Source organism: Myotis myotis, unplaced genomic scaffold (assembly GCF_014108235.1).
Source record: "Myotis myotis isolate mMyoMyo1 unplaced genomic scaffold, mMyoMyo1.p scaffold_m19_p_17, whole genome shotgun sequence".
NCBI lineage: Eukaryota > Metazoa > Chordata > Mammalia > Chiroptera > Vespertilionidae > Myotis > Myotis myotis.
Window position 1 is genome coordinate 1,415,529 of NW_023416321.1, and position 27,448 is coordinate 1,442,976.

Genomic DNA, 27,448 nt, shown 5'->3' on the forward strand with positions numbered 1-27,448 from the left:
TCCTGCCTTTCACTGAGGCCCCTCGCTTCTCACAGACCTGACTCCCCTTGGGAGTCCCTCCTCCTTCTCCCTGGGCTGCTTCTGCCCCCTCACCCCTGCTGTGTCCCTGTCAGCACCTGCCTGCGCCCCCCCGCCCCCCCCCCCCCCGCCCGCACGGACAGTTGAAAAGTAACCCTCTCAATTGCACCGCGTGCCGAGTTTCCCATAATCACAGAGTTTATTTCATAGCAGCGTCTCCTCCAAAACCACCAGGATGGGGAGGCGCCTGGCGCTGTGCATGGGCCTTGGAGACTCAGAGAGCTCGGGGAACTGGACGAGCCCGGTCCCAGGCCGTCGGGACACTCCACGGGGCTTCTGGCGCCATCCAGGCCGCCGGGCTCAGGCCTCTGTCGAGGGCCTGGCCTATTCCACGGGCAGAGGGAGGATGGACGCCATGTGACCCACTCTCCCGGGTAGTGAGAGTGTCTGGACTCAGGGCCAGATCTCACACCCATCGGTCCTCAGGGGGCCCTGGGCCCTGCGTGCCCGGGCTGGGCCCCGGGGGGAGCATGGGGCTCCCTGCAAAGCCCCTGGGCTGTGGAGGCAGCAGCCACAGCCTGACTTGCACAGCGCTCACTGCACAAGCACACGTGTACTGCCCGGCCGGCCGGGCTCAGTGGCTGAGCGTCAATCTGTGAACCAGGAGGTCACGGTTCGATTCCTGGTCAGGGCACAGGCCCGGGTTGCAGGCTTGATCCCCAGGGTGGGGTGTGCAGGAGGCAGCCAGTCGGTGATTCTCCCTCATCATTGAGGTTTCTATCTCCCTCCCTTCCTCTCTGAAATCAATAAAAATATATTTTAAAAAACGCGCATCCATCGTGGTGTTGGTGGTTCACGTGACGACATTCTGGTGTAACTGGGGTGGCCATTCATGCTGATGGTTTATGACGCAAAGCTCTAACCCCGGGACTGGGCTAACTTGCTGTCCCGAGTGGGGCAGTCAGCGTGGTCAGCCCAGCCCGCCCGGCCGGCACCTGTGAGCGTCTGCAGGGCCCAGCATAACTCTTCTTACTGTGGAGTTGGGGGCCCCTGACAAGCACACGGGTCTGTGAGTTGGCTCTAACTCCGAGACCCGGCACCCCTGGGTGGGGGCAGCTCTGGCCGAGCCCCATGCAGCCAGGGTTGCGGGAGGGCTGCTCACCTGTGCCCACCCCGGGGTGTCTTCTGGGCACCTGCTCAGAGCTGGCGTGTCAATCACGCTTACAGGTTCAACGGACGGTCCAGCGCCCGCTTTGCTGATGAACGCCCATCCGATAGCGCCGCTCTGCGCCGAGTCAGGTGGGAGACTGCCGTCATCTGCTCTGTGTGTGTGTCCGGGGGGTGGGGGGGCTCCCCGCTCCCCAGTGCCCACTGACAAGTGGCTCTTGTCAGAAACCAAAAGAACTTTCCCAGGGCTCGTGCCGTGGCCGCATTGGATGAGCTGAGCTCCCGCGGGCCCTGAGGGTAGAGGTGGACGACTCGCCCTGGCGATTAAATCACACGTTCATTTTCCAGGCTCCTCTGCCAACCAGCACGTCTCCATCTCCCCTCCTGCTGGTCAGGGTTCCTTACAAATGAGGGAAGGAGAGCGCTGGGTCTCAGTTCCCAGAATGCCATCCATTTGGCTCAAATAAATTCTTACCAAAAAAGCTTTTTAGATAAAATAAGTAAATGAACAGGAAGAAGTTTTATTTTCAGATGTTTGATAAAATGGTTTCAACCCCTGGGATGGTCCCCGTGGAGGGTTTCTAAAGCAGCAAGATTCTCAAAGTGAGCGAATAGGAGGTATGCTAGCAGGTGAGACAGTTCATTGTATTTGGCGACGGAGATCGGTGTAACCATGGAGATAATTCCTAACATCTGTTTTTCAAAATAGTAGGATCTGTAGGAAGAATGTTTTCCAACAGTGGGTATTTTCTCATTTCTTGTTAAAATGTTTCCTTTGTGTTACAGAACCAGGGTGTGTGTGTGTGTGTGTGTGTGTGTGTGTGTGAATCAGGGTGTGTGTGTGTGTGAGAGAGAACCAGGGTGTGTATATGTGTGTGTGTGTGTGTGTGTGTGTGTGTGTGAATCAGGGTGTGTGTGTGTGTGTGTGTGTGTGTGTGAGAGAGAGAATCAGGGTGTGTGTGTGTGTGAGAGAACCAGGGGGTGTGTGTGTGTGTGTGTGTGTGTGTGTGTGTGTGAATCAGGGTGTGTGTGTGGGAGAGAGAACCAGGGTGTGTGTGTGTGTGTGTGTGTGTGTGAATCAGGGTGTGTGTGTGTGTGTGTGTGTGTGTGTGTGTGAGAATCAGGGTGTGTGTGTGTGTGTGTGTGTGTGTGAGAATCAGGGTGTGTGTGTGGGAGAGAGAACCAGGGTGTGTGTGTGTGTGTGTGTGTGTGTGTGTGTGTGAATCAGGGTGTGTGTGTGTGTGTGTGTGTGTGAGAATCAGGGTGTGTGTGTGAGAGAGAGAACCAGGGTGTGTGTGTGTGTGTGTGTGTGTGTGTGAGAATCAGGGTGTGTGTGTGGGAGAGAGAACCAGGGTGTGTGTGTGTGTGTGTGTGTGTGTGTACCAGGGTGTGTGTGTGTGTGTCTGTGTGTGTGTGTGAATCAGGGTGTGTGTGTGTGAGAGAGAACCAGGGTGTGTGTGTGTGTGTGTGTGTGTGTGTGTGAGAACCAGGGTGTGTGTGTGTGTGTGTGTGTGTGTGTGTGTGAATCAGGGTGTGTGTGTGGGAGAGAGAACCAGGGTGTGTGTGTGTGTGTGTGTGTGTGTGTGTGTGTGTGTGTGTGAGAATCAGGGTGTGTGTGTGAGAGAGAGAACCAGGGTGTGTGTGTGTGTGTGTGTGTGTGTGTGAGAATCAGGGTGTGTGTGTGGGAGAGAGAACCAGGGTGTGTGTGTGTGTGTGTCTGTGTGTGTGTGTGAATCAGGGTGTGTGTGTGTGAGAGAGAACCAGGGTGTGTGTGTGTGTGTGTGTGTGTGTGTGTGTGTGTGAGAGAGAGAACCAGGGTGTGTGTGTGTGTGTGTGTGTGTGTGTGTGTGTGTGAATCAGGGTGTGTGTGTGTGAGAACCAGGGTGTGTGTGTGTGTGTGTGTGTGTGTGTGAATCAGGGTGTGTGTGTGTGAGAGAGAACCAGGGTGTGTGTGTGTGTGTGTGTGTGTGTGTGAGAGAGAACCAGGGTGTGTGTGTGTGTGTGTGTGTGTGTGTGTGTGTGTGAGAGAGAGAACCAGGGTGTGTGTGTGTGTGGGTGTGTGTGGGTGTGTGTGTGTGTGTGTGTGTGTGTGTGTGTGTGAGAGAGAACCAGGGTGTGTGTGTGTGGGTGTGTGTGTACCAGGGTGTGTGTGTGTGTGTGTGTGTGTGAATCAGGGTGTGTGTGGGTGTGTGTGGGTGTGTGTGTGTGTGTGTGTGTGAGAGAGAACCAGGGTGTGTGTGTGTGTGTGTGTGTGTGTGTACCAGGGTGTGTGTGTGTGTGAATCAGGGTGTGTGTGTGTGTGTGTGTGTGTGTGTGTGTGTGTGAGAGAGAACCAGGGTGTGTGTGTGTGTGTGTGTGTGTGTGTGTGTGAATCAGGGTGTGTGTGTGTGTGTGTGTGTGTGTGTGTGTGTGTGAATCAGGGTGTGTGTGTGTGTGTGTGTGTGTGTGTGTGTGTGTGTGTGTGTGAATCAGGGTGTGTGTGTGTGTGTGTGTGTGTGTGTGTGTGTGTGTGTGTGAATCAGGGTGTGTGTGTGTGTGTGTGAGTGTGAATCAGGGTGTGTGTGTGTGGGTGTGTGGGTGTGTGGGTGTGTGTGGGTGTGAATACCTCCTGGGAAGCAGCTTGCTGATAAAGAGCTGCAGAAAGCTGGGAAATTGCTGAGCGGAATTAGAAAAGCCCTAACGGAACGGAGAGGCAGGGCCCTGTTGGTTATGGGCCAGAAGCCTCAATAAGAGGTCAGTTCTCCCTGAGCTGACCTGCAGGTGTAGTGCAGTCCTCAGCAGTATCCCAGAAGCTTTTACAACATACAGGTGTCGCCCTAACCGGTGTGGCTCAGTGGGTAGAGCGTTGGCCTGCGGACTGAAGCGTCCCAGGTTCGATTCCGGTCAAGGGCATGTACCTTGGTTGCGGGCACATCCCCAGTAGGGACTGTGCAGGAGGCAGCTGAATTGATGTTTCTCTCTCATCAATATTTCTAACTCTCTATCCCTCTCCCTTTCTCTCTGTAAAAAATCAATAAAATATATTTTTTAAAAAATACAGGTTGCCCCCAAAATGTATGCACACTCAGAATGACCTACTAACTGCACTGGGTTAAATCTGGGAGAAAGAAGCAGCAACTGAGCTGTGAGAGGCAGGTGCATTGCGGGGGGCACACCCTATAGAAACTGACAATCTGACCCTAAAGCTGTGATGGAAATACAAGGGACCTAAAAGAACCAAAACACAGAAAAGGGAGAACGACTCACACCCCTCGGGGCGCACTGTCAAGTGGCAGGAATCAAGGGCCCTGGAGAAAAGACAAGACGGTCTCGGTGACGCAGGGACAGACCCGCCACGCTGAGGGGCCTCCCACAGCTCACACCCTGCGCTTCGTTCAGAGTCGGTCACAGACCCCACGGGAAACTAACGCTCAAATCCCAGAAGGAAGCGTCAAAGACCATCGTGGGCCGTTGGTCAGACGGAGGTTTCATAAATGCCGCGGGACTCACCGCCTACGCGTGAGAAGCGGAGACGCTGGCCTCCCCGGGGTGCAGACCTGGCCTTCACCGGGGTACAGACCTGGCCTCCCCGGGGTGCAGACCTGGCCTTCACCGGGGTACAGACCTGGCCTCCCTGGGGTGCAGACCTGGCCTCACCGGGTGCAGACCTGGCCTCCCCGGGGTGCAGACCTGGCCTTCATCGGGGTACAGACCTGGCCTTCGTCGGGTGCAGACCTGGCCTTCGTCGGGTGCAGACCTAGCCTTACCGGGTACAGACCTGGCCTCACCGGGTACAGACCTGGCCTTCACCGGGTGCAGACCTGGCCTTCATCGGGGTACAGACCTGGCCTTCATCGGGGTACAGACCTGGCCTTCACCGGGTGCAGACCTGGCCTTCATCGAGGTGCAGACCTGGCCTTCATCGGGTGCAGACCTGGCCTTCACCGGGGTACAGACCTGGCCTCACCGGGTACAGACCTGGCCTTCATCGAAGTGCAGACCTGGCCTTCATCGAGGTGCAGACCTGGCCTTCATCGGGTGCAGACCTGGCCTTCATCGGGTGCAGACCTGGCCTTCATCGGGGTGCAGACCTGGCCTTCATCGGGTGCAGACCTGGCCTTCGAGAGACACTGGAGAGGATGAGGAGTGAAGCCGCCGCGAAGGGCACCTCCCGGTAACGTTTGTCCCAGAGGCGCTGAGGTCTCGCCCAGCCCGACAACACAAGGAGAAACAGCCTGACTTCAACACGCGCAGCGGGTGGGGACCGACGCCCCCGGCAGAGGGGGTGATGGAGCAGCGAGGAGGCGCTCGGCATAACCAATCACCAGGGAAACGCAAGTGAAGCCGCCACGCGGGGCACCGGACTGTGCCACGCAGAGCGGCCGGCGGCGGGAACCGCACGGGGGAGACAGTCCGGCAGCTTCTTACAGGGTGAGAAATGGCCGGCCGGTGTGGCTCCCTGAGTGAGCATCTACCTATGAACCCGGAGGTCATGGTTCGATTCCCTGTCAGGCACACGCCTGGGTTGCGGGCTCCATTCCCAGTCGGGGGCGTGCAGGAGGCAGCGGACCCGTCCGATGCCCCCTGGGAAGCCCCGGCGGGCCTGGAGGGAGGCGTGCGGGGGGGCCTGGAGGGAGGCGTGCGGGGGGCTGCGTTTCCTCAGGAAGCTGGGTCCTCACGGACCAGCCACGGAGTTCCCCGCACAGATGGGACGTTTCCGTCCCCCAGGGCCCTGCCCTTGCCAATGGGCACGTCATCTCCTGGGGCTCTGGGCAGAGGCTCCCCAGAGACCCCTGGGCGTGGCCGGCCAGGGCTGGGGGGCTCAGCCTGGGCGAGGGTTGGGGCCTGGTGGTCCAGGTTGGGGAGGGGGGTTAGCATTCAGCATTCGGGGGGCTGACTACGTGAAGGAGGCCTCAGATTCAGCACTGTGGTCCCCCAAAGTCAGCGGGAGGCTGGGAGGCACCAGGTCGCTCCAGTTAATGGTGATGGGGGTGCTGTGTGGGGACCAGCACCCTTCCTGCCCCCCACACATACAAGGGGACCGAGGACAGGTCCCCAGTGAGTGAGGCCCCGCCGGGACCTGGCGATTCCCTGGCAAACGCTCTTTCCCCGAAGAGCCCGCGGGCAGCGACGAGGGTCCGTTCACGCAGGGGCCGGAGTGCGCCCAGAGCCGCCCGCCAGCCCTCTGCCTGGTGAGGAGGGCCTGCGGGAGGGGACATGGTAGGTGACAGATGCCCCAGGCCTTCCTGCTCTGCTCCCCTCTCCCCCTCGAGGAGCCCCGGGGACGCAGGGGCAGCCCTGTCCGAATGGATGTCCTGGGGGGAGATTTGGAGACCCACAGGCTGAGTTAAATCGCAGGCAGGAAATTCCATTTCCAGCCTCGATCCCCTCCTTCTCTCCTGACTTATGGCATCCAAAGTGCATTTCACTGTGCGAGGCCTGGCCCCGCCCTGTGTCCCCGCCCCTACCTGAACCTCACATTTAACCCAGAGAGCGCCAGTCCACGCGGGGCGCGTAGCGGAGACGCCCGGCCTCAGCCTCGCTGCTGCCTGGACGCTGGGCTGTCCGTGGAGCGCCTGGTGCTCACCCTCTCAGACAGCTTCCCGAGGAGATGCTGTGAGCCGGGCCGTGGAGAGGCGACACCGTGACCCCGAGAGACGTTCGTGATGGTCCAGAGAAGGGGTCCCTTCCCGGGAAGGGAGGGGTGCTGCTGTCTCCGTCTGTCCCGGTGGCGCTGAGCTGCTATTTGGGAAGCCCTGGGCGGGGCCCGGGGCCCAGAGTCCCCCTCCCCAATGGAGAGAGACCCAGGTAGGTGGGGTGAGGAGGCCGGCCTGCGGAGGTCCGCCCCACCCCCGGACCGACTGAGGGCCTCATAGGGTGCCTCCTGGAAGAGCCCAAGGGGTGTCCACACCCCACCGTGGGGCCAGACCGCGGGAAGGAGCCCGTGGCCAGGGCTTCGCTCCGACACCTGCAGGTGTGGAGTCCGGGCGCGGTGCTGGGTGCCTGCTGCGCGGACCGCGTCCCTGCCCGGTTTTCATCCGTTTCACCAGCAACTGGCCCACTTCTTTGTTCTTTGTTGTTGTTAATCCTCCCCTGAGGATATTTCCCATCGATTCTTAGAGTGGAAGGGAGAGGGAGAGGAAGAAGGAGAGGGAGAGAAACCTCGATGTGAGAGAGACACGCCCTTCAGTTGCTTCCTGCAAGTGCCCCGACCGAAGCCAGGGATCGAGCCTGCAACCAAGGTACGTGCCCTTGACCAGGAATTGAACCCAGGACCCTTCATTCTGCAGGCTGATGCTCCATCCACTGAGCCACACTGGCTTAGGAGCCCAACTGCCCTGCCTCAGTGGGCAGCAAGGTTCACCTCCCAGGGGCACCAGCCCCTCCCGACCAGGGGTTCCCGCACGGGGACCCAGAGGGGCTTGGAGGACCTGGGCTGTAGGCCCTGGCCCTCAGGTGGGGTCCCCACTCACCACTGGGGGGAAGGCACTCTGTAAGGTCCCCCCCATGTCCCTGGGTGACTTGTGGGGCCTCTCCCAGGGCTTGCTAGGCAGAGACCCCACATAACGAAGGGCACCCCGCCCCCTCAGTGTCTACCCTGGCGGTGACCTCTGGACTCCGCGTGAGCCGGAGACACCCGCTGCCACGCCGCCTCCTCGGGAAACGAGAGTCCCTGCTGGGCCAGCCTCCTGTCTGTCCTCCTGTCTCTGCTGCAGGAACTCAGCCAGGCCCCAAGGGCAGAGGGAGCGCGTGCTGGGCCAGTGAGGAGCCCCAGATGGCCTGGCCCCCGCTGTCAGCCAGAGCCCCCCCGCCCCCCGGAAATCATCCTGAAATTGTAGTTAATGATGGGTCGTGTCTGCCTGAGACTGCTCAGCAGGAGGACGGGCTCTCCGGGGGACAGGGAGTGGAGGGTGAGCTGTGGGGGCTGTGACTGCAGGAGGGAGAGAGGGGGCGGGGATGGAGGGAGGGAGGCAGGGAGGGAGGCAAGGAGGAAGGCAGGGAGGGAGGGAGGGAAGGAACGATGCCCCACCGGGGCCTCCCTGGCGGGCGATCGCAGGCAGCTCGGCCAACAGAGCTCCCATCAGGACGATTCCTGGCCATTTGCGAGGCCTCGCTGTGGCCTCTGCGGCGTGGACTGTGGATTCGTGTCAGACGGTCTGTTGTGCCCCTGGAACGCGTGGGGCCCTCTCTGTGCCCTTCGCTTGGCGGGGCTGCAGCGCGCTGGGCAGAGCGCCCGGAGCCGGGCGCTGCGGCTTGAAAGCCACGGGGTCCCCGGGCCCCTGCCACGGCCACGGCCTCACCTCACATGCTTGACCCTCTGTGTCTGGGACACAGACCCGGGACCTGATTCTGGTGGAAGGGGCCGGGCTAAGACCTTGATCTCGTGTTGCAAACCGCCCCTCAGAGGAGGTGAAGCATAAAATGACCAAGTCCAGCCCGGCCCGCGTGGCTCCGTGGTGGAGCGTCGTCCTAGGAACCAGGAGGTCACAGTTCAATTCCCGGTCGGGCACATGCCCGGGTTGCGGGCTCCATCCCCAGTTGCGGGGGGCAGGGGTGTGTGTGCAGGAGGTGGCCAATCTCTCCCTCTCCCTTCTTCTCTGAAATCAATAAAAAAAAATATTTTTAATGACCGAGTCAGATGCTGGCAGGACCGGAAAAGGAAGGGACCCAGGGCGGCAGGACGGCGCGAGCACCGGGCAGTCAGGGCGCCCGAGTCCCGGATGCCACGATGGCCCAGCCGCCCCCCAGCTCCGGGCCCAGCCGCCCCGTGGGTGGAGGTGGAGACGTCACATCCGGGCCTTTCCGTGGTGGCGGGAGCAGAGGGCTGTCCTCTGCTCCACTGCCCGTCACTCAGGTCCCCAGAAGGTTCTAGAAGCCCCGGAGCTGAGGGGACCTGGGGTTCTGTGGCAGTTGGAGCCGTTTGAGGGAAGGAAGCCATTCCCTTTGCTGCTGGTTCGAGGAGGAGTGCTGGTCAGTGTGCCCTGCTGGCCCCCGGGCAGCGTTTGCTGTCAGCTGATGAGGGGCCCTTGGCCAGGGGAGGGGGGACCCAGACCCTGGAGGATGGGGACCGGTCACCCGCCCAAAAGCAGCTCTGCTCCTGCTCAGGGCTGGTTGGGGGGCTGGGGCCGGTCAGGGCTGGGGGGCCTGGGGCTGGTTGGGGGCTGGGGCTGGTCAGGGTTGAGGGAGCTGGGGCTGGTCAGGGTTGGGGGGCTGGGGCTGGTCAGGGGGCTGGGGCTGATCAGGGTTGAGGGGGCTGGGGCTGGTCAGGGTTGGGGGGCTGGGGCTGGTCAGGGTTGGGGGGCTGGGGCCGGGCGGGGCTGGGCGGGGCTGGGCGGGCACCCCCGGGAGGCGCGCTGCGATGCCGCATCGAGCGCCTGTCCCTTGGCCAGGGGCCTGGTGGAAGGCGCCGCCAGCATGACCATCACGCCGGACGTGCGCTTCGAGTACCTGGAGGGCATCGCCACCCTGCTCCTCCGGTTCAAGCCCGACAAGTGGGGCAAGCTGCTGGGCGCCGAGGAGAGCCTGGCGCTGTTCACCGAGTTCTTCGACAAGCCCGACGTGCTGGTGCTGGTGCTGACGCTCAACACGGCCGGCATGATCGTGCCCTGCCTGGGCTTCCCCGCCGCCCTCAAGACCAAGGGCGTCTACTTCATCAAGAAGAAGCCGGAGAACATCAGCAAGACCAACATCAAGGAGTCGCTCATCTACGGGGACATCAGCCCGGCCCCCGTGGACCAGCTCATCGCGGTGGTGGAGGAGGTGCGTGCGGGCAGCGGCCGGGGCGGGGCTGGGGGCCGGGCAGGAGCAGCCTCTGTTCCTCCCCCGTCAGTGATGGGCCTGGAGCCCACTTCCCCAGGGTGGTGCCCGGCCACCTGCCTGGCCGGGGGCTGGTTAGAGGGGAAGGTCAGGCCCGCCCCGCCCATGGCTGGGACACGGCGATCGGGCAGGACCCCCGGCGCGACTGCGCGCCTGCCGGCGAGAGGCTGTGGGGACGTTTGCGCATTGATGTTTAGAGGGAGTGGGAGGAGGGGGAGGACAGAGAGAGAAGCATCCATGTGAGAGAGACACATCGATTGGTTGCCTCCCCCACGCCCGGACCGGGGCCAGGGATGGAGCCTGCAACCCAGGTACGTGCCCTTGACCGGAATCAAATCTGGGGCCCTTCAGCCCGCAGGGCAACGCTCCATCCGCTTGGCAGAAAAAGTGGTGCCCCAGCCGCTGGCACAGGAGAGGCCTCGGTGTCCCCAGGCCCCGCGCCGCGGGCGCGCCGTGCGTGCCTCCTGGGTGCCGCGGAGCCAGAGGCGGCCCGGGGACACCGACCCTGTCCTCGCAGGTCCTCTACTCGCTGCTAAACCAGAGCGAGAACATGGGCGGGTGGCCCCGCGTGGTCTCGGAGGACCTGGTGAGGCAGGTGCACCGGCTCAAGAACGAGATGTTCGTGATGGGGGGCAAGGTCCGGGGCAAGACGCTGCTGCCCGTCCCCGAGCACCTGGGGAGCCTGGACGGCACGCTGGAGTCCATGGAGAGGTGGGCCCGCCGGACGGCCCCCGGCCCGCGAGACACCGGGGGCGAGACGGGGCACGGAGTCCGGGTGGAGGGCACAGGGAGCCCTCCCCATCACGTACCTGGGCCGGTCCAACGTCACGTTGTCACATGTGTCCCCCAGCCGGGAAAGGGGGCCCCAGCTTTAGGATGTGGGTACCCGGGGCACTGAGGGGCCTGGCAGGGATTTCCAGCAGGTGGAGATGGCACTCCCGGGCCCCCCCCCCCCCCGTGTGCCCAACCCCCACGTGCAGCTGCTGGTGCATGAGGCTCCCGGAGCTGCCCAGGGCGATGGCTCGTTCCACCTGCTCACACCTGAGGGTGGCCATTCCCGGGCTCGCCGTGTGGGCCGGTCCTCCTGGGCCACTGAGCCCCAGTCGGAATGGCCAGGAGGCACCGTCTTGGACATTATCTTCCAAAGCTGGCCTTCTGTTTCTGGGGGGAGCCGGCCTCTCTGAGCGCGCCCCCATTTGCTCAGGCTCTCCCCTCGCCGGGAGACGGGGGAACCCTCCAGCCTCCCCAGGTGGCTGTGAGGAGGAGCCTGGGATGGGGGGTGGGACTTGGGGCTGCTGGTGGGTGTTGGGGGCCTGTCGGAGGGAGGCCGGGGGGGCAGGGTGGCTGGAGCCCCGTCGGGGAGGCCTGGCATCCCCCCACCCCTGCCTTGCAGGCTCCCCTCACTGGACAGCAGCCTGTTGCACGCCATCGAGACCATCGTCATCGACTGGTCCCACCAAATCCGGGACGTACTGAGCAAAGACTCGGCCCAGGCCCTGCTGGATGGGATGAACCCGCTGCCCCGGGTCGAGTTCGAGTTCTGGGACACACGGCTGATGAACCTCCAGTGCATCCATGACCAGGTGACCAGGTGACAGGGCACCCGGAGCCCGAGGGGACCCAGCTCCTCCGAGTTGGTGCCTCAGCCCCCGCCCGCCCCCCCCCCCCCCCCGCCACAGGGTCAGGCTGCGTATCCAGGTCTGCGTTTCTCCTGAAAGGCCCATGTTCTCCTCTCCTCCTCAGCTGAACAGGCCCAAAGTGAACAGAATAGTGGAGATCCTGGAAAAAGCCCAAAGCTGCTACTGGCCAGCCATGCAGAACGTGTACTTGAACGTCACTGACGGTGAGCGGGGACGCCGGGGACGCTGCCGGTGCCTCCCAGAGGGCCTGGGGCAGGGCACCAACCCCGGGGCTTGGCTGCCCCCGCCCCCCGCCCCAGGAGCAGCTTCCAGGCCCCCACACAGGAAGCTCCTGTGTGTGTTTTAAATATATTTTTATTGGTTTCAGAGAAGGGAGAGGGAGCGAGAGATAGAAACAGCAACGCTGAGAGAATCACTGGCCGGCTGCCTCCTGCACGCCCCACACTGGGGATGGAGCCCACAACCTGGGCATGTGCCATGACCTCGAATCGTATCGTGGCCTCCTGATTCATAGGTCGATGCTCGACCACTGAGCCACACAGGCCGGGCGAAGCTGCTGTGTTTGGAAGGAGCAGGGCTCCCTAACACAGAGCCCGCCGGGTTTTGTCTGACCAGGGGCGGTGGGCTGGTGTTCTCTCCCATGTGGATGCACACTTGACCTTGACCTTGACCTTGTTGGTTGTGTGCAGGGCTGAAGGAGGCCAACGACATTGTCCTGCACCTGAAGCCTCTGCGGATCTTGCTGGAGGAGATGGAGCAGGCGGACTTCACTGCGGTGCGTCCGCGTCAGTGAGAGGAAGGCCGTCGGCAGGGGCGGGGCTCGCGTCCCGGGAGCAGGGCAGTGGGCGGCTGACGGCGAGCAGTGCCTCTCCCTCCGCGTTGGGGTCTCTGCGGGGACAGCTGTGATGACACGACCGAGCGCCCCGCGTGTCCCCGCAGCTCCCGACCTTCATCGCCAAGGTGCTGTACACCATCTGCCTCATCTGGGCCAACTCCAAGCACTACAACACGCCCTCCAGGGTCATCGTCATCCTGCAGGAGTTCTGCAACCAGGTCATGGACATGGTAGGCGGCCCTGCCCGCCGCCCGCAGGGCACGCACAGGCCCCGGCTGGCGCAGGGGTGCTCAGGCCCTGGGGGCCACCGGAGCTCTCCTGGGACCTGGGCTCTCCCAGCCCCACATGTTGGAGGGAGGAGCCAAGGAAGGGGCTCTGCCACCCGCCCCAAGGCGGGGCCGGGGCTCTGTGGGGTCCCGGGTCCTGTACTGAGCTGCCTCCGTCTCCCTCAACCCGAGGCCCTTCCCTTCTCCTCTGCACCAGCTGTCCACCTGCCTGTGGGCATTCAGATGGCGCCCACAGCCCTGTCTGCAGGCCCCGCAGGGCACTGCGGCCTGGACCCGCCCCCCACACCTCCCTGCAGCCCGAAGCAGGTTGTCCCAGCCCCACCGGGAGGGTCTAGTCGCCTATGACCAGGGAGGAGGGGCCACCTGACAGGCGGCAGGCGGCGGGCGGGTTATGTCCCGAGAAGCAGGTCCCGGCCCATGGTGGCTGGTCTCCTACCCGCCTGCCAGCCCTCGGGCCGGGCCATGCGCCCGGCAGAGCTGTGCCACGCCCTGTCTTCCTGCAGACGCGGACCTACCTGGGCCCGGACGAGGTGCTGAAAGGCCTGCAGGGTGAGATTGAGGAGGTGCTGAACGGCATCTCCCTGTCGGTGTCCGTGCTCAAGGGGCTGTACCGCACCTACCAGTTCTGCTGCACCAACATGCAACTCTTCTTCAAGGTGCCCAGCCGGAGCCGGCGGCGGGCAGCAGGCGGGCCGCCCAGGTGGGGGTGGGCGAAGGTGGGGGGCAGGCTCAGCCTCTCTCTCTCTCTCTCCCCCTCTCTCCCCTCCCCACGCCCCCACCCAGGACAAGGAGCCGGTGCCTTGGGAATTCCCGTCTTCTCTCGCGTTTTCCAGAATGAATTCTTTCTTCCGTCGCATCCAGACCATTGAGGTAAAGGTGAAGCCAGGCTCCCCTTGCCTGCATGTCAGCGGCGTCTTCCATCCCCACCCCCATCCCCCCACTCCGCCCTCCCATCCATGTCACCGGGAGCTGTCAGCCGAGCACGGAAGTGCCCGGAGCCCTCCTGCCTGTGAGCAGCTAATGACAAAAACGCACAGTCGGGGAGCGAATTAAACCCTAAAGGGTTCAGGTGCCCCCTGGGGAGCAGAGGGGAGATGCGAGGGTCAGACAGCTCGGCCTCTGGTCTTGTCTCTCCAGGGTTTCTTTTCTAACTTTGTGCACATAGTGTGCCCACCGTGCAAAGGGGGAGCCGTCCTGGAGGCCCCGAGCGTGGACGCTGTGAGGGCGCCTCTGGGGCGGGGGCCGAGGGTCCCACCACCGGCTCTGGCTCCGGCTCCTGCCGCGCAGCGCGGTCCCTGTTACCGACTCTGAGTTGGGATGAAGATTCCGGGAGAGGGGCTTTGGCGGGGGCGGGGGGGGGGGGTGGGAGAAATGGCCTTGCTGTTCAGCCCCACCCTGTGGGCCCTGGCGGCCAGGCCGGATCCTCGGGGGGGCAGAGTCCGGCACCGGGCGTGGCCGAGCGCCCCCCTTGGTTCCCAGACTGTGGCTCTGAGACGAGCTGATGGGCGGGCGCCCCGGCTGCCGCCTCCGCCAGGACCTTTACAAAACGGCCATCGAGTTCCTGAAGCTGGAGAAGATCGAGCTGGGCGGCGTGCGTGGCAGCATCCTGGGCAGCCTGGTCGTGCAGATCCACGAGGAGGTCTTCGAGCTGGTGAAGGTCTTCATCGACTGCAAATACGACCCCTTGGACCCGGAAGACTCGGTGGGTGGGGGCCCTGGCTGGGGCGATGGCAGAGGCCCCCGGAGCGGGAGGCACACGGCGGGGGTGTGGGGGGCGGAGACTGGACACTTCCAGGCCTCCTGACAGCTCTGCGGCGAGGAGGTCGCAGCAGTGAGCGTGCTCAGCTGAGAGGGCCCCCCGAATCCTGCCAGCGGTGCCAGTCGGGGGTGTTAGGGTGAGCACCGCTGGCTTTGCCCCCAGATGAAGAGGTTGACGTTGGCCTTGGCCGGCCAGTGTGGCTCGGTGGTGAGCGTCCTCCCATGCAGGGCACATGCCCAGGTTGTGGGCTCGATCCCCCGTAGAGGGCGTACAATGTTTCTCTCTCACATCAATGTCTCTCTCTCTCTCCCTTTCTCTCTAAAATTACTAAAAGCAGTTTTTTTTAAGAAAAGAGGTGAACGTTTGAATTCGCTTTTAGAGTTTCGATAACGATTACGCTGATTTTGAGACCAAAATTCAAGACCTGGACAGGAGGCTGGCCACCATCTTCTGCCAAGCCTTCGACGACAGCAACTTCATCGAGTCCTGCGCGAAGGTACGCGGGCGGGGACGCGGGTGCGGACGCAGGGACCATCTAATCGGACACCTTCACTTGGGCTTGAAGAGCCGGGCGCACGGGGTCAGGGCCGGATTCCATGTCTCGCAGCACGTGGGCCGCGGAGCCCTAGAGCAGTTCCTGACGGGCTTTGGGGCCCCGTCTCCGAGTGACACGGCCGGCGGCTCCTCTCCCGCCCCTCCCGGTCCTATCCGGGCCCCTTGCCACCCCCTCCGCTTACCGGGAACAGAGGCTGGAGGGGCAAAGGGCGGTAGCAATGGACCCCCCCCCCCCCCCCCGCACTGGACCCGCGGAGAGGAACTGCACGTTCTTCAGCCCAGTCAGGAGGCCAGGGGGCCCACGGGAGAGTCGGTGGGACTCCATCAGCACTTTGTTTATTTATTTTACAATGGTGGCCTCATTCTCCTCTGAGAACATCTTTTTTAAAAATATATATTTTTTATTTCAGAGCAGAAGGGAGAGGGGGGGAGAGAGAAACATCAATGATGAGAGAGAATCATGGATGGGCTGCCTCCTGCACGCCCCCCACTGGGGACGGAGCCCGCAACCCTGGGCATGTGCCCTTGACCGGAATCGAACCCGGGACCCTTCCGTCCGCAGACCGACGCTCTATCCACTGAGCCACACCGGCCAGGCCCTCTGTTAGCACTTCAGAGCAGGGGTCCTCAAACTACGGCCCACGAGCCACATGCAAATACAAATACTGTATTTGTTCCCGTTTTGTTTTTTTACTTCAAAATAAGATATGTGCAGTGTGCATAGGAATTTGTTCATAGTTTTTTTTTAAACTATAGTCCAGCCTGCCAACAGCCTGAGGGACAGTGAACTGACCCCCTGTTTAAAAACTTTCAGGACCCCTGCTTTAGAGGATGCGGACTGTAGGGAGGCCCTGGGGAGCACTGGTGCATCGGGGGTGCATTTCCCCAGCCGGGGACCTAGTGTGTGCTGTTGGGTTAGAAGCCAGGGCTGGGTGTGCGTCCCCACGAGACTCCAGCGGCTCCGCCTCACTGGTGGCTGCGCCGAGAGGCCTCCTGGTCTCCTCCCTCCCGAGCCAGGGGGTGGGGAGGGCGCCTGGGAGGACCTGGGGGGCCCTGGGGCTGGGCCCGCTGAAGCCGCTTCCCGGCCCGCAGCTGCTGTCCATGTGCGGGAGCCTCCTGGAGCGGCCGCTGATCCTGGCCGAGGTGGTGCCCCGCTACTCCGTCATGCTGGAGCTGTTCGACGCCGAGCTGGACAACACCAAGATCCTGTACGACGCCCAGATCGCAGCCGCGGCCGCGGGGGACATCCCCCCGATCCACCGCAACATGCCCCCCGTGGCCGGGCAGCTCAAGTGGAGCCTGGAGCTGCAGGAGCGCCTGGAGGTGCCCATGCGGGACCTGAAGCACATCGACCACCCGTGAGCCAACGGGCCGCGCCCCCACCCAGACCGCCGCCCCCACCTCCGGCGCCTTCTCCCGGGGCACGCACTTGGCTTCCCCCGGGGGTCCGACCGCAGGGACGGAGAAATCGGGGGTGCAGGGAGGGGCGGTTATGGGGCTCTGCAGCCGGTTGGGGCCCCGCGGGCCCCGCATGTGCGGGCCCTCACCCGTCTCCCGTCTCGCCGCCGCCAGGGTCATGTCCAGCACGGAGGCCAAGCTCATCTACCAGAAGTACGACGAGATGATGGAGCTGCTGCGCAGCTACCGCGAGCGCATCTACCAGCAGTGGGTGTCGCGCGTGGACGAGGACTGCCTCTTCAACCTGGGGCAGCCGCTCCTGCAGCGCGACGCCTCCCGCCTCATCCGCGTCAACTTCAGCAAAGCGGTGCGTGGGCCTCTGCGCGGGGCGGGGCCTCTGCGCGGGGGCGTGGCCTCTGCGCGTGGGAGGGGCCTCTGCGCGTGGGAGGGGCCTCTGCGCGTGGGCGGGGCCTCTGCGCGTGGGCTAAGGCTTTGTCATTGAAGCCTTGGTTTTTTTGTGTATTTTTAAATTTAATCTATTTTACTAGCTAATGCCCTTTGGGAGAATTTAGATCTTTAAAATACATATATATATATAAATATATTTTAGAATTTATTTCAGAGAGGACGGGAGAGAAAGAGAAACATCAATGATGAGAGAGAATCACGGATCGGCTGCCCCCTGCACGTCCCCTCCTGGGGATCGAGCCTGCAGCCAGGGCACGTGCCCTGATGGGAAATTGAACTCAGGACCCTTCAGTTCGCAGACCGAGGCTCTATCCACTGAGCCAAATCAGCTAGGGCCATTTAGATTTTAAAAATCTTTTTTTATTGATTTCAGAGAGGAAGGGAGAAGGAGAGAGAGAGAAACATCAGTGATGAGGGAGAAACATCATGGATTGGCTGCCTCCTGCACGCCCCCTACTGGGGATCGAGCCCACATCCCGGCCCATGTCCTGTCCAGGAGTCGAACAGTGTCCTCCTGGTTCATAGGTCAACGCTCACTCACTGAGCCCGACCGGTCGGGCCATTTTTGTTTTTAAGTTTGCTCAGGACATGTTTAGGTCTGAGACAGAGCAGTAGCACCTGGAGGCCGGCTTCAGCAAGCACACTATTTGAGAGCAGGGCCACCCATGGGGTCCCGCGCGGAAACGTCAATCTGAGAATTTATATTGAAAAAAAAAAATTCTTGAAACCAAAGAATGAGAAACAAAGGTATTTCCCCCCTGACCGGCTCCGCCTTCCCTGTGGGCCCCAGCTGGTGGCAGTGCTGAGAGAAGTCAAGTACCTGAACTTCCAGCAACAGAAGGCGATCCCGCGCAGCGCCGAGACCCTGTTCTCGCAGTACGAGACCTTCCGGAAGTTTGTGGGCAACTTGGAGCTCATCGTCGGCTGGTACAACGAGGTGAGCCCGTGGGCGCAGGCGGCGGCCACGCCCTGCTGCCTGGAACCCGGTTTCCCACGGACACGCATGCAGTGTCCACCCTCATGGCCTGCCCGTTTGGTCCCTCTGCCCTTGCCCACTGTTTGTCCGCGTGGATCGCCTGAAAACGCTTGGCGACACTGGTGGGCTGGAGGTGGGAGGCGTGGGGGCTGTGGGCAGTGCCAATGCAGGTAGAGTGGCTCTGAAAGGCACCTTGCCAGTGCCCGATGCGCCCGGTACGCCCTTTTAATGCTGCGCACGCCCCTCACTGCAGACACAGGTGCCCTTGGAAAGTGACATAGGACACAGATGGCTGCGAGTTCAGGCTCAGGGGTGCCCGTTCTTAGGGAATAATTTAGAGACATCTGCTGGTGCCCTCCTTCCTTTCTCGTCTGTGGGTGGAGGTTTTCAAGCATTAAATTAGCTTCTGAGAGCAGAGCAGCGCTGCACCCGGACCGGACAGAACCGATGCTGTTAGCGCCGATGCCCCGAGTGACCCAACGCCAATCTCAGCCTGGGGACCGAGGAGAGGCCCCGAGCCAGCAGGGCCCAGTTACCACCCCCTCCAACCCGCCCTCCCCCGTGCCATCTGCTGAGGTTCTTTGCCTGGTTCTGAGCCCGGGAAACTTGGGGATTACGCACGGGTCTTCATGACCATCTCTCCTTCTCTTTCTACCCCATAACATGGGCAATGAAAGAGTTAAGTGTATACATGAACGCTTGGGGATGCAAACACTCCCGAACGGGAACAGTCCTCTCTGGGGGACACGGTGGCGTCCGGTGTGTTTGGTGGAACAAAGGCCCAGGCCGGCTTGTGTGTTGGGCAGATAAAGACCACGGTGATGGAAGTGGAGTTCCCCCTCATCAAGGCAGAGCTGGAAGGGATCGACGTCAAACTGCTGACTGCCGAGACCACGCTGTTCTGGAATGGCGAAGGTACCCCCACTCCCCCCCAGGGGCCTGGCCGCCTGGGCCGAGGTGGGCGGGGTGGGCCACTTCTGCCTGCTGGCTGCTGGGTCAGCTTTTTAAAAAATATATATTTTTATTGATTTCAGAGAGGAAGGGAGAGGGGCTGGAGAGGAACATCAATGATGAGAGAGAATCACTGATCGGCTGCCTCCTGCACGCCCCCTACTGGGGATGGACCCCGCAACTGGGCATGTGCCCTTGAAGGAGAATGGAAGCAGGACCTCCTGGTTCATAGGTCAACGCTCAAACACTTGAGCCACGCCAGCCAGGGCTGGTGGGTCAGCTTCGACTGCAACAGGGTCATGTGTTTGGCCAAAGGGTGGTGCCCCTGGCCGCCCAGCCCCCAAACAGCCTGAGGAATCTGCAGAGGCTCCCTGGGGACCACCAAGGACCTCCGTTTCCAGCTGGACTTGCTAGAGGCGGGCACAGCAGAGGGCAGGGTGAGGGCCGTGGCAGCCGGCTCAGGGCAGGTGTCGCAGAAGTAGAAAGAAATGTGCTCACCGGGCAGAAGTGCCTGCCCCAGCAGCCCTTGTGCCCTGGCCCCACGCTGGTGGGCACCCCCTCCATCGAGACCTCCAGCCTCGCCTCCTGCCCTCTTTTCCGGCCTCCACAGTCTCTAGGAGAAGGCGGGACGGTCCACTCGTCTGAACCGGGGTCCGCGGGCTCTTCTGGGCCAGGAAGTCATACGGTTCTTTTCTCGCCTTTCTCCCCAAGCGCTTCTCTTTCTGGCGCTCACCTCCGGCACGCTGTGGCGGTCAGGGCTGGGCACAGGCGGGCCCTGGGCCTCAGGGGTCTGGAGTGCCGGGCGGCGGGGGAGTGACCGATGGCCGTTGGGGACAGGGAGGTGCTGCTTCCCGCGACACCCCGGCACCGTCCCGGCGTGGCCCCTCAGGGACCTCGGTGACTCCGTGCTCCAGGGGAGCGGAGGAAGTTTCCAGGCGCGTCTCCTAATGCCACGCGCCAAGCCGGCCCAGGAGTCTCCTCCCGCTAACCGGCTCGTCCTCCGGTCCCAGGCGTCCTCACGTACATCCAGGAGATGCGAGAGATTCTGCACAACCTGCAGACCAGGATGCAGAAAGCCAAGCAAAACATAGAGGGGATCGCCCAGGCCATGAAGGTGAGGCCCACGATGGTGCAGAGACGGTGGGACCCGCGGGGGCGGGGGGGGGGGGGCAGCCTCCCGGAGGAGGAGGGACGCGGCGGCCGTCCTCCAGTCCATCCTCTGAGGCCCCAACTGGCTTTGAGATCCGGCGGCCAGGGCGCGGGCCTGCGTCCTCAGCGGCCACGTCCCCTCTGAGGCCAGCAGGGCCAGGGCAGCTCTGCGAGCAGGCAGACAGGAGCGAGGCCGGAAACACGGCCTCCACACGCCCCCCTCATGCCCCCCTCACGCCCCGGCGCCCTCTCAGGACTGGTCGGCCAACCCACTGTTCGAAAGGAAGGACAACAAGAAGGAGGCCCTGCTGGACCTGGACGGGCGGCTGACCAACCTGAACAAGCGCTACACGGCGGTCAAGGAGGCGGGGATCAAGATCCAGGCCATGGTGGCGGTGAGGCCCAGGGACGCGAGGGCTGGGGTTCCCATAGCAACGGTGCACGCTCCGCAATCCCAGAGCCTTGTCGTGAAGTAGCGGACCCCCCAAACGCGGCCTTCAAGGCCGGTTCTCTTGCTCTGTGCCCCCCTCCTGTGCTCCAAGAGTGAGACCACTGCCCGTCCCTGCCCGGAGCGGGTGTGGACAAGGGCCATCCTCCCACGAGGTCCCCGAAGCTCGTCTCCCGGGGTCGATGCTGGAGGCACGCGTGGCGTGAGGCTCTGGTGACCTCCCGAGGAGGCGGCCCAGCCTGGGGGCGAGGCTCACTGGATGCGTGTGCCCGGCCGGCCGGTGCCAACACACTCAGTGGGGACCGCAGTGCGGGGGCACCTGTTGGCCGGCACGCTCACGGGCCGGGAGCCCACGGCCCTGCCGGCCTGGCGCCTGGCGCCTGGGGTCTCTGCCTGGGTCCCCGGCCGCGCCGGGTCCTCGCGGGGGGGCCCCCCTCGGCGGCCGTGGAAGCCAGCTTGTGTTTTAGTCGGTTTTGACGTGAACACGCAGGACGCGAGAAGCACCGTGTGTCGGGAGCGTGGGCGCAGGCAGGGCGCCCCGAGTCCTTGTGGACAGTGACCGGGGAGGGGACCGACGGGCCGCGAGGCGGCCGCCAACCGCGTGGTCTGCCGGCAGGAAAACGCGGAGCTGTTCCGAGCGGTCACGACCAGCCAGCCCTGGAAGGACTACGTCATCTACATCGACGGCGTGGTCTTGGACGCGTTTGACAGCTTCATCCGCATGTCGCTCAGCTACCTCATCAACAACATGGTTCTGGACGTGAGTCGTGCGTGCGAGGCGCGGGACGTGTGTCTGCGTCTGTGCGCGCCCGTGTGCGTGCTGTCACCCCCCACGCACTGCGCCGTGGCCACCAGCGCTTGGCGGCGAGCCGGCCCCGCCGGCGCACTTCCTGTGGCCTTGTGCGCGGCGTCCTCGATGTAACCCAAAGAGACGGGGGCCGTGCTTTTTCTCATTTTATTAGTATTGGTTTTTTCAGTTTATCCTCATCTGAGGATATTTTTCCATTGATATTTAGAGAGAGTGGAAGGAAGGGGGAGACAGAGAGAGAGAAACATCGATGTGAGAGACACATCGACGAGGGTTGCCTCCCGCACGTGCCCCCGACCAGGGCCAGGGATCGAGCCTGCAACCGAGGTCCGTGCCCTTGACTGGAATCGAACCCGGGTCTGACGCTCTATCCCCTGAGCCACAGCAGCCAGGGTCATTGTATCGATCTGGGGAAACTGAGGCCGCACAGCTAGCAAGTAGCAGGCACAGGCTGTGAGCAGGCATGGGTGGCCCTGTCCCGCCGGGGCTGCTCCGGCTGCTCCTGGCCCTGGGCCAGCGGGACGCGTGTTCTCCAGGCGGTCCCGGCCGCGGGAGTCGAACCTCCCCCCACTCCCTCCGGGCGGGCCCTGAGGACGAGGAGCGGCACGGACTCCTGCGACGTTTCAGGAGAGCGTGGCGCCGCTGTTCGAGATCCACATGGAGCTGGGCGAGGACGGGCTGGTGTTCTCGCCGTCGCTGGAGGTGGGCGACGACAGAGGCTTCCTGGCGCTCATCGAGAGCATCATCAACGACATCTACAACGTGGCCAAGCTCATCCCCCGCCTGGCCAGGGGCCGGGTCAACTACAAGGTCAGTCGGGGCCTCTCCCTTCCCCCGTCCCCCGCTTCCTGCTCTGGGCCCCTGCGGGTTTCCTGGCTCGGAACTGCCTCCAAGCTCAGCAGTGCCGGTCACGTCACCGTCTACCTGACGTGGTTCTGAGTGCCATCGGGGGCCCCGGGACTGGGTGGGACTTCCCTCTCCCCTCCCAAACCTCGTCCTTCCTCCTCCGTGGGCCTGGCCTGCGCTCCCCGACGCCTGCCCACCTCCTTGGGACGCCCAGCGTGTGCCCTGGCCCCTTCCTGGTGTCTGTCTCCTCCTGTGCCGTAACCCCCCCGTCCCCCCGCGATTCCCTCAGCACCCGGCACTCTCACACTCGTGACTCCCCCGCTCCCCGCCCACGGACTCTAAGCGTCATCAACCCTGCCCAAGAGGAAGGACAGTCAGGTTGGGTTCTGGGTGCCCCACAGGCACTGAAATAGGGCACCCCGATTCCCGGTCAGGGCACATGCCCAGGTTGCCGACTTGATCCCCAGTGTGGGGCGTGCAGGAGGCAGCCGATCCATGATTCATCATTGATGTTTCTATCTCTCTCCCTCTCCCTCTCCCTTCCTCTTTGAAATCAATAAAAATATATTTTAAAAAAAACAAAAGACCTAAGTGCCCACCAGACAGGTGCCGTCCGTAGACTCCGCCTCTCCCCACGGAGGCATCCGCATGAGTCACGCAAACGAGCCGGGCCGAGGGTGCTCGTCCCCGTGGCTGAGCGTCTGTCACGCTGTGGGCGGGCATTCAGAACGCGATCGCCTCCCTTTAAATGAACAGAACCTGCCTTTCCGTGGACACGTGCTTGCCCGTTAACGGTCCTTCCTGCGGGGAAGCGGGTGGCGGCCGGGGTGGCGGGCGGCCGGAGGCCAAGGGGCTCCTCCGTCACGCGTGTCTGCGCCGCTGGCCTCTGCGGTGGCCGGCACCCGGTGACCGCAGGCGAGTGAGATGCTCACGGCGGCGCCCCTCCCGCCCTCACAGTCGGACCTGGAGGACACGGCGGACCTGATGGAGATGCGCGAGGAGATGTCCAACCTGGTGATGGGCGCCATGAAGGAGGCCGAGGAGTTCCAGGACTCGTTCGAGCGCTACTCCTACCTGTGGGTGGACGACCTGCAGGAGTCCATGAAGAACTTCCTCACCTACGGCCGCGTCATCACCCTGGAGGACCTGGACCTGCGGCCCGAGGAGCTGGTCACCAAGTCGCCGCCCACCCTCACGCAGTTCCAGCAGCAGGTGCGTGGGAGCCCGCCCCCCAGGTACCGCCCGTCCCCGGGGAGGAGAGCCTGGTTTCACAGTGTCGGTTCCCGTACTGTCCTGGTCTGGTGAGGCCGAACGATCAGGAAGCAGCTGCCCCTGGAAGAAGAGTCTGTGACTCACAGTTCCAGGGGGAGGGGGTGGCCGACCCCCCAGGGCCATACGGGGAGCCCCAGGGCCCGGCAGCAGGCGAGGGGAGGAGCGAGTGTGGGAGGGGGCTTCATCGTGGCTTCTGTGGGGAGGAGTGAAGGGGGCAGGGCAAGCAGGCCGAGGCTGGGCTGGTTCGAATCATCACACTCGGCCAGGCTCTCCAGAGCAGGGCAGATGGGGGCAGGCGGTGGGGGCAGACAGAGGTGGGCGGCGGGGGGGGCAGATGGGGGCAGGCGGTGGGGGGCAGGTGGGGGCAGGCGGTGGGGGCAGGCGGCAGGGGGCAGGGGGGGAAAGTGGGGGGGCAGGTCGGGGCAGGCGGTGGGGGCAGACAGGGGCAGATGGGTGGGTGGTGGGGGGCAGGCAGCAGGGGCAGGTGGGGGCAGGTGGGGGCAGGTGGCGGGGGGCAGGCGGCGGGGGGCAGGCGGTGGGGGGCAGGTGGGGGCAGGCGGTGGGGGCAGGCGGCGGGGGGCAGGGGGGGAAAGTGGGGGGGCAGGTCGGGGCAGGCGGTGGGGGCAGACAGGGGCAGATGGGTGGGTGGCGGGGGCAGGCAGCGGGGGGCAGACAGGGGTGGGTGGCGGGGGGCAGGCAGCAGGGGCAGGTGGGGGCAGGTGGGGGCAGGCAGCGGGGGGCAGGCGGCGGGGGGCAGGTGGGGGCAGGCGGCTGGCCCCGGGGCCCGGTGCCGTCAGGCGGTCCCCGGCAGCCGGCGCGAGTGGAGCCTGTCTTGCAGATCGACTCGTACGAGCGGCTGTACGAGGAGGTGTCGCGGTGCGAGAACACGCAGGTGTTCAGCGGGTGGCTGCAGTGCGACTGCCGGCCCTTCAAGCAGGCGCTGCTCAACACCATCAAGCGCTGGAGCTTCATGTTCAAGCGCCACCTGAGCAACCATGTGGTCAGCAGGTGGGCGCCCCCCCACCCCGCTGCCCGGACCACGCCAGAGGGCAGACGGGGGGAGGGGGGAGGGCGAAGGTCCGGCTGAGAGGGAGCACCCCACCTCGGGCGGCGCCAGCAGGAGGGGCACCTGGCTGCCAGGACGCTCCACTGCCTCCCCCGCACTCACGGTAACCGGGTGCCGGGTGCGAGGACCCCCAGGAGCCTAGAGCCTGGCTGGGCGGCCTGACAGGCGGTGAACGTCCCAGTGACGGTGCAGCTGCAGGCGGCGGGCAGGTCCTGAGTGCATGGGGCTGAGCTGAGGGCGGGGAGGCAGCAGGGGCCTCCCTGGATCTGCCCCTCAGGCCAAGGGGAGCGGGTGGAGAACAGCGCATCTGGGATGGACTGGAGGAGGAGGGGCGCCTGTCACAGGCGGCTGTCTCGCCCCGCAGCCTCGGTGACCTGGAGGCCTTCATGAAAGCCGCCAGGGCCGGCCTGAAGACGCTGGTCAGGGAAGGGGACTACGACGGCCTGGTGGAGGTGATGGGGCACCTGATGAAGGTGAAGGAGCGGCAGGTGGCCACCGACAACATGTTCGAGCCCCTGAAGCAAACCATCGAGCTGCTCAGGACGTACGGGGAGGAGATGCCGGAGGAGATCCACGTGAAGCTGCAGGTGGGCGGCGGGGGGGCCTCAGCGTCCAGGCAGGGAGGGTGGCCAGGAGCCCTGGCCGTGGCTGGGGGAGGGGCTGTGGACTAGACCCCCTCTTGTAGACACGGAGCAGAGGGGGGAGGAGCTGCGGCTCAGGGCCAGGCTGTGTGGGCGGCGTGGCTGCGGGACCCGTGCTGAGGGCTGGGCGTGTGTGTGGCTGGTCCCAGGAGCTCTGGGACTGCAGACCGGGTGGGGAGTAGCGGGGAAGCGGTGAGATGAAACGGGTTAGAGGTGCGCCGCAGCTGACAGAATCCATGAGCTCATTGTAGAAGCTGAAACCACGGCCATCTGTGGGCAGAGTCCGGGGGTTGGATTTTTTCTTTAAAATATTTTATGGTTTTAAGTACAATATTTGCCCAGGTCTGAAGAACTTGTAGAATATAACAGTCCATCTGATGGCTGAAGCCTGAATTGGCAAATCCATGGAAATGGAGGACGGGGTAGTGGCTGCCCAGGGACAGGGTGCGGCGGCAGCTACAGCGATGACACAGGCAGTTCCTTCGTGGTGACAGCCCTGCGGGGACCGGGGCAGTGGCTGCAGGAATCTATACATGGGATAAAATTGCCTAGGATTACACACACACACACACACACACACACACGTATACACACAGCACACATATGTGCATGCGGACACGTGTACATACAATGCAGAGCACACATGCACGCACACACGGGCTCAGGCACCTGGGTCACAGAAGCGTGCAGATGCTGCTGCCTGGCGTGGCCTGAACCGCGGCCCGGTGGGTGCTGCCCGGAGGCTGGGTGGCGCACAGGGCGGTGCTAGGAGCGGCTCCCTGGGGCCGGAGATTGTTTCCCGCTGGAAAGTTGGAAAAGAGCAGAACTAGGAGCGCCCTGCCTCTGCCGGCCTAGGAGCTGCCGGAGCAGTGGACCAACACCAAGAAGCTGGCCATCCTGGTGAAGCAGAACGTGGCGCCCCTGCAGGCCAACGAGGTCAACATCCTGCGCAGGAAGTGCCAGCAGTTCGAGGTCTGGGCGTGTGGGCGGGGCTGCCGGGGGCGGGGCGGGACATGGGGCGGGGCTGCCGGGGGCGGGGCGGGACATGGGGCGGGGCTTCCAGGGGCGGGGCTGCCGGGGGCGGGGCGGGACATGGGGCGGGGCTGCCGGGGGCGGGGCTGCCGTGCGGGCAGGGCTGCCGGGGGCGGGGCGGGACATGGGGCGGGGCTGCCGGGGGCGGGGCGGGACATGGGGCGGGGCTGCCGGGGGCGGGGCGGGACATGGGGCGGGGCTGCCGGGGGCGGGGCGGGACATGGGGCGGGGCTGCCGGGGGCGGGGCGGGACATGGGGCGGGGCTGCCGGGGGCGGGGCTGCCGGGGGCGGGGCATGGGGCGGGGCTGCCGGGGGCGGGGCTGCCGTGCGGGCAGGGCTGCCGGGGGCGGGGCGGGACATGGGGCGGGGCTGCCGGGGGCGGGGCGGGACATGGGGCGGGGCTGCCGGGGGCGGGGCGGGACATGGGGCGGGGCTGCCGGGGGCGGGGCGGGACATGGGGCGGGGCTGCCGGGGGCGGGGCGGGACATGGGGCGGGGCTGCCGGGGCGGGGCTGCCGGGGCGGGGCGGGACATGGGGCGGGGCTGCCGGGGGCGGGGCTGCCGGGGGCGGGGCTGCCGGGGGCGGGGCGGGGCGGGGCGGGGCTGCCGGTGCGTGTGGGCAGGTGTGTGACCTGTGACCTCCCGTGGCCCGCAGATCAAGCAGCACGAGTTCAGGGAGAAGTTCAGGCAGGAGGCCCCGTTCACCTTCAGCGACCCCGAGCCCTACCAGTCCCTGAATAAGGTACCTGCCCGCCCCCCTCCAGCTCTTGTGCGTCCGCTGCCCGGCCCACGGGACTGGCCTCGAAAAGGCCGGCCTCGGCCCCAACTCGAACTCACCAGGATAAACTGCCTTCCCGCCAGATCCCATGGTGGCGGGGGTGCTCTGAGGGCGGGAAGGGGAGGGTGCCGCTCCCCGGCTGGGAAGTTCATGGACCTCATGAGAGTCCGGGGCGGCGTGGAGCCGGCTCGTGGCTCTGAGGAAGGCCCAGGGCCCAGGGCCCACCTGCGTGCACGGGCAGCCCTGCTCACCGCCCGCCCGCCCGCCCGCCCGCAGGAACAAAAGAGCATCCTGGCCATGGAGCGCATCATGGAGGGGCTGTGCAAGTCGGGGAGCCTGTTCGAAGTCGCTGTGCCCGACTACAAGCAGCTCAAGGCTTGCCACCGCGAGGTCCGCCTGCTGAAGGAACTCTGGGACATGATCGTCATGGTGAGCGGCGGGTGGGCGGCCTGGCCTGGGGGCCTCGGCACCGGGAGGGGGCGCCCCGCCTGTGAAAAACGCAACGCCGGGTCTCCTGGCCTCTGGGGGCAGGGGGGCCGCCCGCAGGTCCCCATGGGGG

The 27,448-nt window shown here is 64.2% G+C and overlaps 1 protein-coding gene across 1 annotated transcript in view; it reads left to right on the forward strand.

The window, feature by feature from the left end:
* Positions 1–9,560: 9,560 nt before the first annotated feature.
* DNAH17 (dynein axonemal heavy chain 17) overlaps positions 9,561–27,448 on the forward strand; it is a 69,319-nt gene continuing 51,431 nt past the window's right edge. The window contains exons 1-24 of the mRNA XM_036338995.1: positions 9,561–9,924; positions 10,499–10,692; positions 11,375–11,564; positions 11,725–11,824; positions 12,311–12,396; positions 12,561–12,686; positions 13,247–13,399; positions 13,527–13,613; positions 14,278–14,445; positions 14,882–14,998; positions 16,150–16,415; positions 16,630–16,822; positions 17,714–17,860; positions 18,706–18,814; positions 19,861–19,964; positions 20,254–20,394; positions 21,064–21,207; positions 21,883–22,065; positions 23,059–23,313; positions 24,212–24,381; positions 24,804–25,026; positions 25,936–26,052; positions 26,767–26,853; positions 27,166–27,318. Of these exons, the coding sequence (XP_036194888.1) occupies positions 9,580–9,924; positions 10,499–10,692; positions 11,375–11,564; positions 11,725–11,824; positions 12,311–12,396; positions 12,561–12,686; positions 13,247–13,399; positions 13,527–13,613; positions 14,278–14,445; positions 14,882–14,998; positions 16,150–16,415; positions 16,630–16,822; positions 17,714–17,860; positions 18,706–18,814; positions 19,861–19,964; positions 20,254–20,394; positions 21,064–21,207; positions 21,883–22,065; positions 23,059–23,313; positions 24,212–24,381; positions 24,804–25,026; positions 25,936–26,052; positions 26,767–26,853; positions 27,166–27,318 (3,858 nt within the window). The 5' untranslated portion in view covers positions 9,561–9,579. The remainder of the gene's footprint in view (positions 9,925–10,498; positions 10,693–11,374; positions 11,565–11,724; positions 11,825–12,310; positions 12,397–12,560; positions 12,687–13,246; positions 13,400–13,526; positions 13,614–14,277; positions 14,446–14,881; positions 14,999–16,149; positions 16,416–16,629; positions 16,823–17,713; positions 17,861–18,705; positions 18,815–19,860; positions 19,965–20,253; positions 20,395–21,063; positions 21,208–21,882; positions 22,066–23,058; positions 23,314–24,211; positions 24,382–24,803; positions 25,027–25,935; positions 26,053–26,766; positions 26,854–27,165; positions 27,319–27,448) is intronic.